Below are 20035 nucleotides of genomic sequence, written 5' to 3' on the forward strand. Positions count from 1 at the left end.
GAAAATTGCACAGAGGTGCCCTAGGGTGCCACCTTACAACTTCCACCAGTGACCCAAAATGCACAATCCTACCTCCCAGTGGCAAGTGCACAATTTTCCCTAGTAGTGAAGACTATGCCCCGAAGTTCTCAATCAAGCCTAAGTTGTGCTCTACAAGTCTCAATGACTAGCCTCCCTCCTTGTCACCTAGAACTATGCAACACATAGTTACTGGGCCATCTTTCATAGCTTGTCATCTGTCCCGAGCCTGGTCCATGGAAAAAAATGCATCATCTTAGACTAGGAGGTTTTGGATTTGATGTTGTCTCGTCATGAATGAATTGCAGGAACAGGTAGATTGATAGATCATGGCAATATGACTAGGGAGATGGAGAAGGAGAAAACATGCTAGAAGACTTATTTGTAGTGGGATTAACAAAAGAATCTCATCAAAGAACAAGCAAAGGGAACACGTTCATGAAACCATCTTACAATACCAAGATCATTGAATACCCCGCAACATGAAGCTATGCGGAGGAGAAGAGAAATCACATCCAAGAACACATCCATCACTCAACAACAACAACTGCTTGACATTTCCACCACAACTAACCAATCCATGTCAACAGTTTCATGTCAAGGTGTGTCATGAGTTATCGAGGCCACATTACTACTATGGACCATATCTGTTGTAACCGAATGTAATGTAAAGTGAAAGTCCAACAAACACACAATGAATATGAAGAGTCATGTCAGTTGAAAAGTCATAAGAAGTTGACCAATCATGAGGGAAGTCCAAGAGTAACAAGGGTCAAGCATCGCCCTTGGCTATATATACCTCTCCCATTGTATGAGCAAGGAATTTTCACCTTGGCTCCTCCCATGTAGCATAGAGAGTTTTCAGTTAGTTATTTGAGGAGTAAGGAGTGATTCCAATGTTCCACTGCTAGGGCTAGTGATGTATGATTTACTTATGTGTCTTGGAACTTTTTCTTAATACAAAAGCTTGTCCATGCCAGCACATTTTCATGCATATCTTGTATATTTTTGTGAGACTATTCTTTCAAGATTTGTAATTCATGTTTGTTTCATATGTACTAAGATAATTGAACTATTTAGGTTGTTTTAGTACTTACCTTGTTGCGAATTTGTTTTATTGGTTATCACTTTTGTCTCATCCTTGTGGACTACTCTGTAGGATACTAGAAATACCTTCCTCGCTTACTGGTTATAACGACTATCACATTTGTTGTGGACTGCTCCGCCGGATGGTGGACGAGTCTCCCATGTTACTTTGGTTTTAACGACTTCCGTGTCTGTTTTGGACTATTTTATTGGGTGCTAAACAAGCCATTCTTGGTTTGCATGTGTCTCTTCCTAGGTAGTACAATTACCTCTCACTTATAGGCTTACTTCGCGCCCCCCCCCCCCCAACCCTCTTTACAGTAAGAGAACCTTGACACAATTTCGCTACACACTAACAATGTTTGAAGATACCAGCACAACACTCTCATGTGCTGATAGCAAGAGCCAAGGAAAATCTTTGAGTATTTTGAAACTAGGCATTTGTACTAGTTGGGACTCCTACACCAAATTGTGTGAGGTCTAGTTCGGACTTCATAGAGGGGAGACCCCTTGTTTGACATATTTCTAGCACCATCAACAAAATGGCATTAGGAGGGCCAGACGACAGGTTGTGCCTGTAGAGTCTAGTTTAAATCTATTATTTGAAATGTCTCTTCCTAAAATCATATTCCTAGGATGTTTTTCTAAAAGGCTTAATTGTACCATCCCCATGGAAGTTATGCATGACCTGTTCGAGTTGAATTTCAATGGTGAAGGTGAATCACCTTTTCATGTACATCTGATTCAAGTTATGACTCTTTGTCGTCGTCACGAAGTAAAGTTCAAAGATGTTTGGGCTATATTACTCACCCCCACATTCGAAGGTCGTGTTAAAACATGGTGTCATACATTACCCATTGCTTCTATGGGTTCATTCACCAGCTTTCCGAGATGATGGTTAAAGCTTTCGAAAAATATAGCCATCGGGATGTTTGTGAAAAAATCTGTCGTTTAAGAATGGAGCTTGACGAATCAGTTGAGGACTTTGTTGATCAGTTCCTTTACATCTATTGCAAAATTCCTGATAAACTTTTGAGCTTGGATATCTTGAGACAAGAGTTTAGACTCTTGGTTCATGTATTCCAATACGGTGAACCTCCTTATTTCCCTTCCTCCCAGACTCTTGCAGATCATGAGGTTCCTCAGATGTCAGAGGAGGGCCCCACCACCCCGTTTGTTCCTTGTCCTCCTACTTTTCCCATCCCGATGTGGGTGCCCCATCACGGTGATAATGAAGCTAAGAAATCTACAAATCAAGTACCCATCCCATATTCTCATCCATCTCCCTCTTTAATGGAGTAAAATCCAGAATGGCTTAGGAAGCCTACAATGAATACTCACTCCTCCATTCCCCAAGGCGATGTCAACATTCACAACTTGAATCTCAATATTGATCTAGATTTATGTTCTCCTCCATCTTCTCCACATCATGACTCTAAGTACAATGACTCACTTGATCAATTTGCTTCACTAGCCAACTTTTCACATCCTCTTAACTCTCAACCTACTGCCTCAAATTGAGATCAAATGCAAGGCAATCACATTATGCAGGTAGAGGAGAAGAAAGGTGAGGAAACTCTCAATTTTGACTCTTTGTTTCAAAATTTTCCCCCTTAAAACAATGAGTTTCAATTCTTGAACAATTCCCAATACTCCAATCTCGATGGACCATCCTATACAATCAATTCTTTCAATCAACCCCTAGACTTGGGCAGTGGTCATTCTGATATTTCTGTATGCCATGACGAACGCCTAAGTAGATCATGTGATCTTTCTGTCTCTCATGAAGATTCTAATTTAGATTTGGAATATGCTTCGATCAAATAATATGTTCATACCGAAACTCCCTCTTCACCTCACTTTCCCTTGTGTCCTACCATTCACAACACATCTAGATGCGGCAGAGATACTCCATGTTCTCTTGTTTCTTCATCCGATGAGCTATCTCCTCGATTGACTCAAGGAAGTGAGGTTGTCCATGATGAAGTTGAAAACAATAAAATCATAGATAACTCTTCCCACCCCTCAACATCTCTTCTTTTACATGAAGACAACCTCTCAAATCAACTTTCTCATGAGATATCACCAATGAATTTATCTTTGAATGTACTATCAGAAGAGCCTCTTCAAATGAGTAATCTGATTGTTGTTGATGCTAAAAAATCTGGTGAAATTTGTGATAGAGACGATTACCATTCCAAGAGAAGTTTTGAAATTAGAAACAACAACCACCCTCAAACCATGGGATGATCTCGTTCAAGATTCAAAATGCAATTCTACAATTCTAGAAAGTTTTGAGACCTTCTAAGGAGTCAAGGAACTTCAACTCTTGTTGATGGTTAGTCAGGATCTCGCGACTCTAGTAAGCCCCCAGAACTAAATCAGATGTGGTTTTTCTTGCACAATTCGTATGTCTACATGGTTTCACTCGATGTGAATTCCTATGTAAAAAATGTCTGGTATTCCAAGTGTGATCTCTCAAATTTTAAAAATTTCACTTATGATCGAATTCACGAATTTGTTACGGTGCATTCGTCTTCATGCACATCTCTCACATCAAACTTGGGTTGGGAATGTTCATCTCTCATGAGGTCATGGAATTGTGAAGTTGATCATCTCAAAAACTATATTTCCCTACAATCATACTTATCGAATTTCTCCCTCAATGGTCAGCTCCTCAGTCTTCTTGCGAATCTTGTACTACAAATATGTCCTCTCATCACACCAGAAATATCCTTGTGTGATGATGAATGCACAAGCTTTCATATGAATCAAGTTCTTCCCCATTCACCATGCCTCAATTGGTTTCATTCATTTGCGATGCTAGCATCCTTTTTAAACTCTTGTGATGAATATGATGCTTATACAATTGGTCACCAGTTGTAGCAAGGTGATCTGTCATATCTCACTCCCAAGGAACTTGGTTTGATTTTTCAGAGCATTCACAAGATTGTTCAAATTGATTTTTCTTTGTTCATTGAAAACTGGGAATTTGATGTTTCAATAAACTCATCTCACCAATTCTCTATCTTGGGTGACTATCATTCAACTTATCATTTTCCCATCACCACTTCCAATTACACTCACTTCACACTCTGTGATCTTCATTGTTTAACATCTCTCTCTTCATATTTCCGTCAAGTAGGGGGGCACTTCAGCCTTTGCTGATGATTATGGCATGTCCTCTCTCTCTTGGAATTACTGCTAAGAAGGATCAGATATATTTTTCCTTACAAGATTGTCATCTAGATCTTGATTCTCAAATCCAAAATTCATCTTTTCAAATATCATGAGACTTTCATGATGAACATCATGAATTTTACGTTCCAATCGCTGAATGGATGGAACAATCTTACTTGGAAAGCTCTTTTGCAGGCAGAAAGTTTCAATACTTCCCCATGCTTGTTGAGAAACTCGGTGCAGATGAGGATAAACTCACAAGAGGCTTTCGAGGTTTGTTGAAAAATGTAAGCATGTGGATTGGATAAAAGTAGTGTTTGTGACACATCTTGTTGCCCGTAGGAAAGACCTTCCTTCTCTTGTGCAAGTTTTTCAAGTTTTTATATCTTATCTTGCACATCATCTTTTATCTCTTTTGATCATTCATATCTTTGTGGATGCAGGTCGGGAAGAATCACAGTGATTTCACTGGAAATTTAATTTTACCCGACCCTAACCTTCTAGTTGTTAGGTTAGGAGTGGGATTAGGGGCATCTTAGCTTTCCCTTCCTTGCACTCATCTTGCACTCGTAGTGTGTCCTAGTTTTCATATTCTGGTCTTACATCCTGTTTACTTTGGTCATTTTATTCTCTTGTGTTTTGATTTTGTTTCCTACTTCTATCTCTTCTTTCTTTTTCTTTGTTGTCTTATTTGTTTAGTTTTCCTTTCATCTCCATTATGCAGATAAGTGTTGTGCCTTATTGCGTCCTCACTTCTGAATGTGTATGCGGTTGAAGTTTAAAGAATCTTGTGAGATTGCAACCCTTGGATAGTCTTATGTCCATCTTCTTTATATTTGGTTGTAACTCTTGACTGATGAAGTCTTGACAGAAAATGTCATGCATCTATAAGGAGAGTTGTGATCGAACCGTGAACTTGTGTCCAGTTTTGGAACCTCATGCCTATACTCATTTTTCTGCTTTGGTGTTTTCGAGCTTATCCAACTAGTAGAAATAGAGAAGGAGGAAATCTAAATGAGAAAACCTAAATCAGATGTATTTATATGCTTCTCTGAATGAAAAAGCTTTCCTACTCTCAATAAGTTGGGATCCCTCTTCTACCACAAAAAAAATAAGTTACCATGCACATTTCTCTTTAAAAAATAATAGAGGCAAAAGAAGAGAAAGACTTCCTCCGCAGAGAGGTGAAGTAGGAAACTCCACTAGGGTATATCCAGGCTTGCTGGCAGTGGAGAAATTCTTGTGTTCCTGTGTGAATCTATGGGGGTACTATCCAGGCGTGCCGGTAGTGGAGCAACACCAGAGATTAAAAACTATACTTTGAAAATATTAAGCTCACAAGCTAAACAACCCTTCCCAATTCGAACACTATGATCTGGTTGAATCTTATGTTGTGTTCAACTATGATGGTACAATGGGGATGATGTCTTACCATCGGATAAGTGGAGAATCTAAAGTAATCTTCACGATGAATGAATACTCTCTAAAGGACCAAGACCCTTCACTAAAATGAACGAAGGCAGAGAAGCTGGTATTCAACCAGTGTGTTGAAAAGTGTTGTAGCGATTGCAACACACTCCAAAATTTTGGCCTATACTTAAATGTCGAAGCCTACTGTGGATCTTGTGATCGATCATTCCTTAGTCTCTTATTTGGTAAGTTGATGATCTCAAGCTTCCCTCTTCGGTATTAAGAGTCATTCACGCTTTTATCTTTATATAGTATGTGTCATCTTTGGGCATGGGGATTATCGTTTGTCATGCAAAGGGAAGTTTGCTTTTCTTCAAGGGAAAATATTTGCGAGAATGGGTTGTCCTTAATAAATAGACATGTCTCACACTCATTCCAGACACTCTTACATAAGTTTCACCTTTATCCTCTCAAATTCTATCATCAGAGCTGCACTTGCCGTAAGTTTCCACAAAGGTTGTTGCAATAAGCGAAGCATGTGTTATATGTTCTAGATAGTCTATGTTGTATCACTAAGTATTCAAGTATATGATCATAGTCAAGTTATATCATTGTTCACATCAGTTCCACTGATCCCACACTTAGCCAAATTCTGGATTTTCCCTAACAACCTAGCCTCATACAGCTTTCCTGAACTGTGCACATCACATATGCAACCCTCAAGCTTTTTCCCTTTCCTGCTGGAAGTGTGAAAAGCACAGAAAACCTAGCCTCCCTTGGCATTCAAAACTTCATAGTGGTTTCCTCCAGTGTTCGTCCCTTAGGCGGAACCCACTGTCTTCAAAAACTGTGCAGTTTTGTCCCTCAGACATTTCAGTTGCCCAGTCTGCCTTGCATCTTGAAGCTGCACAGATGTGTCCTTCCAGGGGCTCATCCCACAACAATTCCTTGCATCTTAAAATTGCACATTTTTTCCCTCAGTTTCCCAATATACCATGCATCCCGAAACTGCATAGATGTGTCCTCCCAAGTCCTCATCCTGCAATTGTCACTACCCACTGAAACTTCACAATTGTGTCTCTCAGGGGCCATGAATAAGGATGACATGCTAGATGACTCTCAAGGAGATGAGGAGAAAGATAAGTAGACCAAGAAACCCAAGGTATGATAGAAGATTGAGACCACATGAAGACTCCATCTGATGCATAACCCTTTGGAGGGTAGGTATGGAAAACAAAGCACATCTATTGAAATAAACCTCTTAGTGTAGCTTTAGGGACTGCTTATCATTTTCATATCATTTTGTCTTCAATGAAATGCATGGTTGCAAGCACTGAAAGTAATTCCATGTGTTTCCTCTACGTGTCGTGCTCCCTTTCGCTTGTTGGATCAATTATCTTCTTTTGACATGTTTGGTTGTTATGTAATGTTTGTGAATCGTTCTGGTAACCTTGAAGGTTGGTTTTTGTGTATTCAAGTTTTCTTAGCCATGTAAACATCTATCACACTCATACACAAATTTTTAAGCACTGTCACACAAGTGTCGTCACAGTCGTCCAAAGGTCTATCCCAAGTGTCACACTTGTTGCTTTTAACTCTATACAGTCTCACAGAGGGAAATGCTTTGTCCTTTTGTCCTATGGTCTATATTGTCATGTTTTTGAAGTATGATAAGTGTTTTATCACAATGTCGATTCCTCACAAGTTCACTTGCCTCCCACACTTAGCCATTTTCCAGAAAATCATCCCAACTAAACAACTCCACTTCACCAAACCCTAACTAAGCTGCATTGTGCAGTCTCAACCCTCATTTATGCTTCTCTTCTTCCTGGGACTACACAGTGCTTGAGGTTTCCCCCGAGGGCGGTTGCACTACGTAATCCTAGAGGTGAGCAATTTTCCTTCCTTACCATAATTTCATAGAAACTTCCTCAAGGCCCGACCTGAACTATGCACTTCACAAGATCAGTCATCAACCCTACTCCCTTCCTGTTGGAACTCCGCAATGCGCAGAGACTTGAACCGTATTTTCCTTCCATAACTGCGTAGAGGTGTCCTCCCAATGTCTTCCCACAGCCAGGACTCGCTACTCCCAGAACATGCACAGAACTGTCCTATATGGTCCCTCTGCTGCCCTGTCTTGTCTTCCCTGAAAAAATTATGAAGAGGTGCCCCATGGGTCCTCCTTGCAGCTTCTACTAGTGACCTTAAGTGTGCAATCCTACCTCCCACTGGCCACTACATAGTTTTCCCTTATAGTGAATATTGTGCCCTAGAGTTCCTCAGTCAAGCCTGAGTTGTGCTATACAAAGTATCAGTGACCAGTCTGCCACCCTCTCGCCTAGAACTTTGCAGTGCACAGTTATTGGGCCCTCTTCCCCAGCCTTCATCTGTCTCGAGCCCGGTCCATGGAAAATAATGCATCATCTTAGACTAGGAGGTTTTGGATTTGATGTTGTCCCATCATGAGTGAATTGGAGGAACAGGCACACTGATAGATCATGGTGAGAAGACGAATGATATGGAGAAGGATAAAACATGGTAGAAGACTCATCAAGGAATAAGTGAAGGGAGCACATGCATACAACCATCTTATAATACCATGATCATTGAAGACCCTATAGCATCAAGCTATGTGGAGAAGAAGAAAAAGTGCATCCAAGAACACATCCATCACTTAGCAACAACAACTTCTTGACATTGCCATCACAGGCAACCAGTCCATGTCAACAGTGTCATGTCAAGTCGTGTCATGAGTTGTCGAGGCTACATCACTATTATGGGCCATATCTGTTGTAACTGAATGTAATCTAAATTGAAATTCCAATGGACACACAATGAAGATGAAGAGTCATGTCAATTGAGCAGTCAAAGGAAGATGAACAGTCATGAGGGAAATCCAAGAGTCACAAGGTTCAAGCATCACCCTTGGCTATATATACCCCTCCCATCATATGAGCATGTACTTTTAACCTTGACTCCTCCCACGAAGCATAAAGAGTTTTTAGTTAGTTCTTTGAGGAGCAAGGAGTGGCTCCAACGTCTCACTACTAAAGCTAGTGATGTAAGATGCGCATATGTTTCTTGGAAATTTTGCTTAATATAGTAGCCTGTTCATACTAACACATTTTCATGCATGTCTTGTAGATGTTTGTAAGACTATTCTTTCGACATTTGTAATTCATGTTTGTTTCACATGTAATAAGATAGTTGAACTATTTTGGTTGTTTTAGTACTTACCTTGGTGGGAATGTGTATTGGTTATCACTATTGTCTCACCCTTGTGGACTACTCCGCAGGATACTAGATAGACCTTCCTCGCTTATTGGTTATAGCAACCATCATATCCATTGTGGACTACTTCGTTGGATGGTGGACGATTCTCCACTTGTACTTTTTTTTTAACGACTATCGCGTTTGCTGTAGACTATTCTGTTGGATGTTGGATAGACCATTCCTCGTTCACGTGTGTCTCTTCCTGGGTGGTACTATTACCTCTCACTTAGAGGATCACTTTTCCACATCCCTTTGCAGTAACAGAACCTTGACACAGTTACTTTACGCACTCACCATGCACACTTACCTTGTTTTTTGAAGAGACCAACGTAACACTCTCATATGCTGCTAGGTAGAGCCCAGGTAGATCTTTGAGTATTTGGTAACCGAACCTTTATACCGGATGGGACTCCTACACCAAATGGTGTGAGGTATAGTTAGGACTTCAAATCAAGGAGATTGCCTTCGTTGACCAATTTGCAACACCATCAATAGGTTCACATATTCAAATTGGGTTGGCGACAACATTGATCACAAGTCCACCTCCAGTTATGTACTTGGTTTGGGATCCAGCCCAATTTTTTTGTCAAGCAAGAAGAAGGATGTCATTGCTTTATCATCAGCATAGGCTAAGTACATAAGAGTAGACAATGCCACTATTAAAGCCATTTCACTACAACATTTCTAATATGAGATTGGTATCAGTGTCCATCGTCCAACTATCATCTAGTGTGATAATCAAAGTACGCTAAATTTTTTCATAGATCCAATGTAGTGGAAACAAACGAAACATATCGAGATCCACATGCACTTCATTAGAGAAGTCATTCATGATCGAATCATCAATTTTCGATACTGTCTTATTTCCGATCATACTATCGATATCTTCAGTAAGACTTTGACTGAGCAAAAGTTTCGATTTCTGCGAGATCATCTTGAGGTGAAGGGCACAATTGCCAAGAAGTTGTCTTTTCTCTACTTTTTGCATTATATTTTGAGGAGGGGTTTCTTCCCACTGGGTTTTCCCTCTTTCCTCCTTTCATGAATTATATATGGGTACCTTAAATGGCCTTGTTACCGAGACTCATTCATTTTGTATCACACTCACCTAAGCTATGATTAAGGGGGAGTGTTGGTGTACATGCACCTAGTTATCCTTAATTAGATTCAATTCATCTCTAGTTATTACATGTGATGTGCACTTGGCTTTAGTTCGTTAACTCAAGTGCTTACATGTGATGTGCACATGGCTTTAGTTAGTTAACTCGAGTGCTTACATGTGGTGTTCACTTGGCGTTAGTTAGTTAACTCTAATGCGTACATGTGGTGTGCATTAGAATTTAGTTAGTTAACTCTAGTTCTCACATGTGGTGCATGTGCACATTAACTGAACATAAAGCACACTTAGCTTCAATTAAATTTAATTATCCATAGTTACTGCATGTACAAATAAGCTTAACCTAGTTGCTTTTTGTATTGCTTCTCAAAACAATATTGGATAATTAAATTCATTTCTCGATTCCAATTTTCTTTTTCAATTTCTTGCAAGTTTGTGCAATTATTCTTCAACTAGATCAATATTTGTGCTCTAATAATTTTAGAGAATTCACTTGTGAAACATTAATGTCTTTATCGACAACAAAACTGAGAAAACTCTTTCAATGTCAAAGTACCTCTTTATATTCCTACCTAAGTCATGGTTGTTTCCTTGTGTAAAGAGGTATGGAGGGGAACTGAAAGAAACATGGGCTTCCAAGGGGGGTGGTTTAGTGCCTAATCCTGAACACAGAGGTGAAAGTCAGCTAGGTGTGAGGGAGATGAGAGGACAAAACCTGGGTGAGGCAACTGGCATGGAGAAAGATGACGAAGGGACATCTGAAGAGATCACTCGGGACTTGGCCATAATGCATGTATGATACATGTTGATTTCAGGATGAGATACGAAAGTTGGTTGAGAAGCTCAATGAAAGGAGTAATTCAACATTTTAAAGTTTATATAATAAGAGAAATTATAATTTAAATTTGATTCATGGTTGAGAACTTATATTAAATACTCTTGGAAAATGTTTTATTCTTATTTATATGAGACAATTGATGTAAAGAAAACTTAGGTTCTTATCATATTGAAAGGACAAACTTGCATAGGAGAAGATGAGATGAAGTAAATGAGGTTTAAAAAGAAGATATTTTATTTGTGTCTCTCTCTCAAATTGTCCCAATGGTGGGCACTTGAGTATATATATATATATATATATATATATATATATATATATATAGATATATAGATATAGATATAGATATAGATATAGATATAGATATAGATATAGATATAGATATAGATATAGATATATATATATATATATATATATATATATATATATATATATATATATATATATATATATATATATATATATATATATATATATATGAGTTAGTTTATTTTATGATGATAGATGATAGTTTGTTAACCTTTACTAAAATTAATTTTGGTTTATTTAAAATTACAAAAAGAGAAGAAATTGCATAGATTTTATGTAAACTTTTAAAATAATTATTTTATAATCATAATAGATTTGTTGAGATGGATATTTGAGATTCGTAATATCATAAAAAATATATTGGAATTAAAATCTAATGTCATTGTATGATATTATAAGGAAGTGTCTAATGTCTTTTTTCACTATGGAGTTTTTAAGAGTTTTTGTTTTTAGTAATTTTGATTTTATTCTCAGTAGTTAAAATGGAGAGACACTCACTTTTGATATTCTAAATTAGTGTGGATCACCTTCTTATAATATCTTAATTTTCTCTTATATTTTAATTGTTTATCACACCACAATTTTTCCATAAATTTATATGTGATAATATTTTAATGTTATCATTATTCTATACAATAACATCTTCCTCAATTCCCCATTCAATTAGCTAATACATGGCATCTTATTCTACCACCTTAGGAAGCATATTTTCTCCCATTTTGTTTATCTTGTTCTTTTCTATGCTCTACCAAGTTTCTAGGCCACGGGAGCACAAGAATAGTGATCCAAGTGGCTCAAAAATGTCTCAAATATTAAAGTATTCAACTCTAAGTGAAACTAAGGTCAATCTACAACGCTCATCATTACGATTTCGGTGGCAGAAATATCACTCAAATCCGAGTTTGTATGACCAAATTATCGTAGTTTGAAATTGAGAGGACAAGTAAGAAAATTGTAGCCCACAATGTGCTACATGGGAACCCATAAGGATTACGTGAAAATAAATTATAAAAGTAATGATTGATACTTGGCATGCAATCATTAGCTCTTTTCCCCTGGAGAAAAGACAAAAAAATATATATAATATTTAAAAAAATTCCATAAACAAAAAACTATTTAAAATATAATTACATATATTAAAATATGGTTATTTTAACCATATAAAAAAATAATAGTTGTTGGTCAACAAATTATTGACATAGTTTGAATGTGTTATATGGACGGTATAACCATATTAAACCCAATCATATAAAACATCCAAATGGTCATATTCCATAAATTAAATTTTATAGTGCATGTGGTCAAACATTTAAATGGTATATATGTTGGTTATATAAGTATAACCAAAGTGTTTAACATGCATCCCATATATATAACCTACATGGTTATAACAATTTTATTATTAGCAACAATTAATGTGAAATAATGGACAACGGAGGTTCAAATCATATTCAGTTATAACAAACTTTGATTCATTGACCAACGCTGTTTTGGGTATTAAAATGATTGACACATGAATCGAATAAAGGACCAATTAGTGCCCAACCGCCTAATAATTTTGCGTGCCAACCAAGCCACAAAATAGATGGAACATGGTAAACTCTATCAATAATCCAATACATAAGCATACTTTATTCATGTGGGAGGGACCCGATAGAGTTAATACTAGTAGGAGCATGTAACCGAGCACCCAACAGAACCGAGAGGGAACAATGAGCCACATATCTAGGAGGGGTCTGCCTTAGAACATCTTTCAAGACATGAATATTTTAGAGGGATATTCCCTGAAATATTTCACAAAATATTCCCATGCACAATCAGTGAGGAATTTTGGAGATTCCTTAGGAGGGATTTTTTAAGCTGTCAAATTTATGCCGACTTTATACTCATTTTTCTCAGTTTTTTGCAAGGAACATGATGGAATTACTTGTTTCTTCATCTAAGCAACCAAATTTCATTCATCTCATAGAAGAGAACCTTTGAGGAATCTTTGAGATTCCTAGGGAGCCCACATTTGACAGAGTCATAAAGGGGTTAAGTTTATAGTCATATTTCACAAATTTTTGCCAAGAATTCAACTGTGCAGTTTGTTTCTTCAGCAGAGGTGTGCATTTTTAGGCTCATCCCCAGAAGTGGAGGTATAACATGCACTTATGCCATGTTTGATGTTGAGATCCTTGTTTATCACTTTGTTAGAAGATCCTTGTTTGCCACTTCATGTGAGAGATTGAGCTCTTGTCATGCTAAAGGAGAGCTTATATGAGTTAGAGTTCTTGTAGGATAACATCGTGTAGAGAGACATGCCACTCTAGTTAAGTGATTCCGTCCTTGTACTAACAAAGAACACATCATGGACTCATCATCATCTTGCAACAATTAACGAAACAACATCCCCACTCTTAACTCTTGGACCAGCGACGTAACCCACATTGGGTGAACTTCATTATCAAGTTGCATGTGTTCTTTGGTTTGATGGTTTCATTTATGTTTCATGTTCCTTAAAAGTATGTACATGTGGTTTTTCATACTCTTTCACATGCAATTTTACTAACATCATAGAAGTAAAAGCTCTTGGTTAATTCTGATAGCTGAGAGAATCTAACTCAAGTAGGAAGATGCACAAGGTGGACATGTGGGAGCACCCAAGAAATTTAGGGAAATTAAGGAAGGATGGGAGGATGTCAAGGTCCCTAGCATAAGGGTCCCCATTTGTAAATTATAAAAATAAGAATAGTAATGATAAAATCCCAACAACAATCCATTCCGTACAAATTCAACATTATGCAATCCAATGGAAACACTATAATCTTGTCAATATTGAAATGATAAAAGCTATTAAGTTTGGTGTTCTTTTCTTGTTTTTGTTTTTTTTTGTAACCTAGAGGAACCTAGTAGCCCACTTGACACATAACTACTAGTAAACCTCTGCAGGACTATGATATGTCCTCCTCCCCATAGGTCGAGTCACAATAGGGCAGATTTGAACCTAGGTCTTTCGAGTTTCAACGATTTCACATTTCTCAGATTAACCAATTAAGTTTCCGCCGTCGAGACAAGTTTTCTTAATTTTGAATGGCATATGAAATTTTATGTTCTCTATATGAAGCTTATGAGATTGGAACCACTCTTAAAAATCCTAAAGTAATTAATGGTAATGTCAAAATTGAAGTAACCTTTTCTATCATTTTAAATTAAGAATTTAATATTTTCATTAATTAACAAGGTTACAAACTCCTCAATTCTCTCTTTTCTATCTTAATGGGTTTTTGGATGAGAAATCTAGGAGGAGGTTCTTGGAGGGGGATGCCTAGACATCCCCCTTTTGGCTAAATGCATCTCCCACATTAGGGAGACATTTCCCCATGTGTTTCTCCATGTTTTCCCCGAATGGGGACATGGGGAAACGATTCCTAAAGCGTCCCCCCATCCCTGGGGTGTGGAAAATATGGGGAATACACCCCCCACCCCAAGGGACATGTCATCGTGGAACATTGGTTATTATACATTGTGCACGTAGTCATAAACATACTCTTGGGGAAAAGATACATCTCCATGAGAGGGATAAAAAGTTGTATTTCCTTTAATTTTGAAATTATGAGTTATAAAATGCTTCTTAATTTTCTCTATCCTTCTCCATAATTCTCTAGACATGTTACAACCTTAGACTTCACAACCATATAAGATAATATGAGTGAACAAAGTTTGAAAGAGGAGCAAATTCCTTTCCCAAAGCAAAAGGTCCATTGATTTGCAATAAATTTCTTTGCCTTAATAAACTTTTGACCCTCCATTTATCATTTTCTCCATGCTAAATTTCCAATGAAGCTCACGAAGAAGATTAATTTGGAGATATTTATATGAAGTCACTTCCTCCAAACTATTGTTGTCATACATGAAGTTAACATAAGTGATCTTTTTGGATTTGAGTATTATAACATTAGTTTTGTTAATTTTAGTAATCATACTCATTATAAAGAAGAAATCCTTGAGAATTTTTAGTTGCTTGTCAAGATCATATGGACATCTCACCATAAGAACAATATCATGATGTAAAGAAGAACGATGATGACCATTTTGACTAGAGTATGTTGACATAGCCTAACATATCACTTCCAAATAATCTCTAAGTTGACACTACATATGCTAAAATAATAGGTAACGAGAGAAAGCCTTGATTAACTCTTATATTACCATCCTAGATCCATCTTAACTCTGGATCTATCAACTGTAGAGAAGGATCAAATATCTCAAGGTGCAAACCTCCTTTTTTAGTGCAAAACTTGAAGAAATGTTTGCACATCAAGATATTTGATCTCTCTCGGCGCGCTTGATAGATCAAGAGTTATGATATATCTAGACTGATTTAATTATTATTATTATGATATTTATCTAAATTCATTAAATTAAAAAAATTGCATAGTATAATATTACAACCTCTCTTCTATACTAAACTACAAATCACCTCTCAACACAATAATTCATTATTTTGATAAATTTAAATATTTTTAAACAGAACAATAATATTCCTATATAGCTTTATCAAACCACTCACTAAGAATTTTCAATCCCTAATAAGATAAAAAAGTAATAGATTAAGGGCTAAAACTGTCTCTGGTCTCTTTGAAATTACTATTAATAATATTATTAAAACAATTTTTTTGTTTAGTAAATGACGTGTTATTATTGTCTTGTACGGAAAGATGAGATACCTGGATAAGGTGAAATATAACATATTTTATTTGTGTGGTCTCTAAAACCATTGACCCTCCACTCAAGCCAACTACCGTCACTATGAACATCTTATTTTGCTGAACGAGCGTGGGCTGTGCATTTCTAGCAATAAGATACTTAATTCCTCTGAAGTTTAAATATGCCAACACGTCTTTAATTAAATGAGGTGGCCGACTTTTGATTATTATACAGAAGCGTCTTTATTAGGTTTGAAGTGAAACATTATTAAAATTTTAAGATGGCGAGAGGCATTCATAATATTTTACGAGTTATGACAAGTAATAAGTATATTTATATGTGTGCAACTAGCGTACGTTAACATCTGATATAGCAAGAGTATTAAAATATCTCAAGTTGTGTTCGAATTTTTATGACTCTTAGGTTAATCCAGGCTAATGGAGAATATCTGATTTCTTCATAACATTTTAAAATCTTAAAAGCGACCTTCATATTTGCGCACAACCGACTTTTCTTGTCATTTACATCACCGAATAGGTTGACGATATTTATCTAATGAATAAATGATAATTTTATTAGTATTTTGGACCTGCATTCGCATTAATTAAATACAAAGGGTAAGGCTTTCTAGAAGACTCTCATCTTGACACATTGATTTCAAAACTCAGTTACTGTTATTCAATGGAAGGTTTCAATCGCAGGACTCAAGGCCAATAAATATAGCCTTCATTGTTGTATTAAAATGTATGTTCCGATGAATAAATCTGAAAGGAGTGCAGGAATTCTTTCAAAGTGTCTTTCGTCGCTCAGGGTATGTGTTTTATAAAATTTACTTTTCTAATTATTGGTATCTTAAATTTTCACAGATTTATTAACGTGACATGTTTAGTGAATTTTCTAATTCGTTTTTGAATGGTTTATGATTTAATTTGATATTATTTTGTAATTAGGGAATTCAGAAAGATATCAACTGTGATTACATTATCTGTGATTTTGTTTTCCAGGTGCATCCTCGGGTGCATCCAGGCGTTTCATGTTCTTCGGCCCCGGGAGTTTCAGTTTCGAGTTGCCATGATGATAATTTGTGTGAAGTACACCCTCCTTCCACCTTCACAGTTTGGAAGAGATCTCTCTTCCTTAATGGAAAAGGATTCACAGTCTTTGATTCAAATGGAAATCTGGTCTTCAGAGTTGATGATTACTCATCTGAGGCCAAATACAAACTCTCCCTCATGGATGCTGTGGGGAACATTCTTCTCACCATGCGTCGCCATAAAGTATTATTATTTTCAGTTGAACTTAATTAGATTGTAGATTTAAAAAATATTTTGAAATCTAATAAATATTAGCAAATGCTAAAATCAATTGTTTGAACTCAAGTATATTTTAAATTCTGAAATATTCTAGAAATCTGGGATGGCCTGCCCCTTTTCAATGGATTTTATTGATTTTGCTTATGTTGATTGTTTTTTATTTTATTGACTTTACTTATGTTGATTGTTTTTTATTTTATTTGTGGGTTTAGTGGAGGTTGAGTTTTAACCAGCGATGGGATGCATTCAGAGGAGATGGCCGTGGCTGTGGGAAGCCAGCGTTTACCGTTATAACGTCGGTATTGACACTTTTCTCAAGCAAACCCTCCGCCAAAGTTGTCATAAATCCAATAAAAGGTCATAATACGAAGGCTTGCCATTATCAAATGAAGGGATATCTCTGCAAGCCAGCCACCTCCTTCACATTATTGGGTCGCTCTGGTGAAATTGTCGCTCAGGTTTGTTGTCATGTTATAACTTGAATACTATGAATTCATTGTTCAGTTTATTAAAGGGTGAGTGTAGTGGGTAACTTAATGGATTCATCATTGAATGGAACAGGCAAGACGGAAGCAAGCGACATCGGAGGTCATGTTAGGAGACGACGTACTCAGCCTTGTGGTGCAGCATGGAATCGATCAGGCCTTCGTCATAGGACTCCTTATTATTCAATCAGACATTCAGAAGTAAAATTCCTGATTTTAGACTTCTGGAATTAACTCATTTGCAGATTTTGGAATCTTTCAGCTTATTGTAAATTTTGAAAGACATACAACAAATTCATAGTATGCCTTAACTTTCTGCAATTTTCTGAAAACTGCAATCTACATAGACAAAGATAAGCATTTTGAAAACGTTAAATTATCTTTTTAAAACCTAAATCCACGATCTGAACCCATTGAAAACTATTTTTTTTTTTTATGATTTTTTATCTGGTAAAATGTCATGGGCATTTATTTGAAAAAGAAAAATCTAGTCATCCTCTTTCTGGAAAGAAAGTAGATCATATCCTACATGTTAGGTTTAATATAAGCATATGCAGTGTTTTGAATCCTTTGAAAAACAACAGAACTAGAACATAATAATTTGTGCACTGTTTGATAGTTTTGAAAAACAAGTTGGATAGGTGCAAGTATAGTCCTCTCTTTTTGGTAACCTATGTATGCCATTGCAAAAAAAAAGTTATTTATTCATCAATATACTTTAATACTTAAGGTTCACATGCTCGTGGTGACATGCAAAACATGTTCATTTGCGGGCAAAAGCACCTTATTTGGTTAATGTTAATCGTCCTAATTGACCTCAATCCTAGTCTCACCTTTTGTTGAAGGGGTATATGTGTTGTTCATGCTTTTAGGGAGCGGTGGGACTAGAATATCCACAAAAGAAACAACTTGTTAAATTGTTGCGAAAGCATGTTGATGCATTTGCATTTACATGACCAAGATGAGGAATTTGTTCTAATATTTGCACCCACAATATATAGATACAAAGAGAAATTTCCACCTTATTTAACAATCCTAACATCAAAGAAACCTTGTAATGCATGAGATAGTAAAAATACTTTTAAAAATTATTCAACATGATTTTCATCTCTCATATTAATTAGTCAATGCATATCACTTTTTCTTATAGTTCTTATGAAAAATAAATTGAACTATATATACCAATTTTTTTATTGATAAAGTCTTGAATACCTTAATAGAAAAAAAAAATTACTTTCTTTGATAAATTTAATAGATATAATAAAAACAAAGTAATTTCTTAAACAAGGAAAAAATAATACCTTTAACTACCCACTAATTAAAATTAGAAAAAACAAAAAGAGAAAAGTTAAATACATCACTAGTCAAATAAATAATTAATACCTAATTTAATAAAGTAAAAGCAACACCTTTTAAATGGTTTAAATTTTTTTTAGTGAAGTGCACATTGATGTTAAAAATAACAAATATTATTTGAGTTTACTGTGAGCATGTTTTATTTAATATATTTTACTATGTAAACTAGGTTTATAAAAATAATTGAACTAATTTATTATATTTTATTGTTATTAATTAATTATTAAATTAAATAATTAAATAATTTTAATGGGGCGGATGATCAAAGTGTTAGTGGGGTCAAGGGTCGTGAGACACCTTATCGAATTCCATGGACTCATAAAGGAAGGGGTGTCATGGTATGCCGCACATATGCACCAAATGTGTGACAAATATGTTTAAATTAAGATGGATATCGCTTAGCGCTTTGAGACTTATTTTTGTTGTTGCTTGTTGATGTTGGTGGTCTAGTACATTCAAGGGTGGAAGGATTGGAAAATGGAGGCCCTATAAACCTAGCCTTCAACTTGTCTGATATAAATTTACTGGTACATTTGTTGTCTTCTATGTGAATCCGTGGATGAAAAGTAGAGTCTGGGATCCTGGTGTCGTAAAAATATCAGATGATTAGGAGTTGTTGGGCATAGAGGAGATATGGAAAAATGTTCTTCGCCTAATTACGAGCCTGCGAGAGACCCTTCTTCTTCACACTTAGTCGGTTTAGGAAGTAACTTAGGGTCCCTGGCTAGTCTAGTTGTTAATCTATATTATTGTGTTTTTGTTACTTATCTCTAGGTTCTAGTCCCTCTCTCGATCTCTTTTGGATGTTGGTTTTTATGCCCTGCCTAGTTTACTTCAACTAGACTTGGGTGTTCTTTTATAGTTCACATCTAGTGGGTTTAGCGAGGAATATAAGCCACTAACCCCAAGCACTCCTTTTCTTTGTTATACCCCTCAACAATCTCATATTAGTTTGGATGGG

At 36.3% G+C, this 20035-nt stretch overlaps 1 protein-coding gene across 1 annotated transcript; it reads left to right on the forward strand.

Annotated features, from left to right (window-relative positions):
- The first annotated feature begins 16576 nt into the window (after window positions 1-16576).
- Window positions 16577-18125, forward strand: LOC149175548 (protein LURP-one-related 11-like). Its single transcript, XM_089422881.1, has 4 exons — window positions 16577-16731; window positions 16925-17197; window positions 17446-17691; window positions 17795-18125. Exons 1-4 carry the CDS (start codon window positions 16663-16665, stop codon window positions 17921-17923), a joined length of 717 nt encoding a protein of 238 aa, XP_089279007.1. The 5' UTR covers window positions 16577-16662; the 3' UTR covers window positions 17924-18125.
- Window positions 18126-20035: the final 1910 nt, after the last annotated feature.

Source organism: Pinus tabuliformis, chromosome 4_1, assembly GCF_031772625.1.
Source record: "Pinus tabuliformis cultivar Carrire ecotype Pingquan chromosome 4_1, CPIR1, whole genome shotgun sequence".
NCBI classification, from domain to species: domain Eukaryota; kingdom Viridiplantae; phylum Streptophyta; class Pinopsida; order Pinales; family Pinaceae; genus Pinus; species Pinus tabuliformis.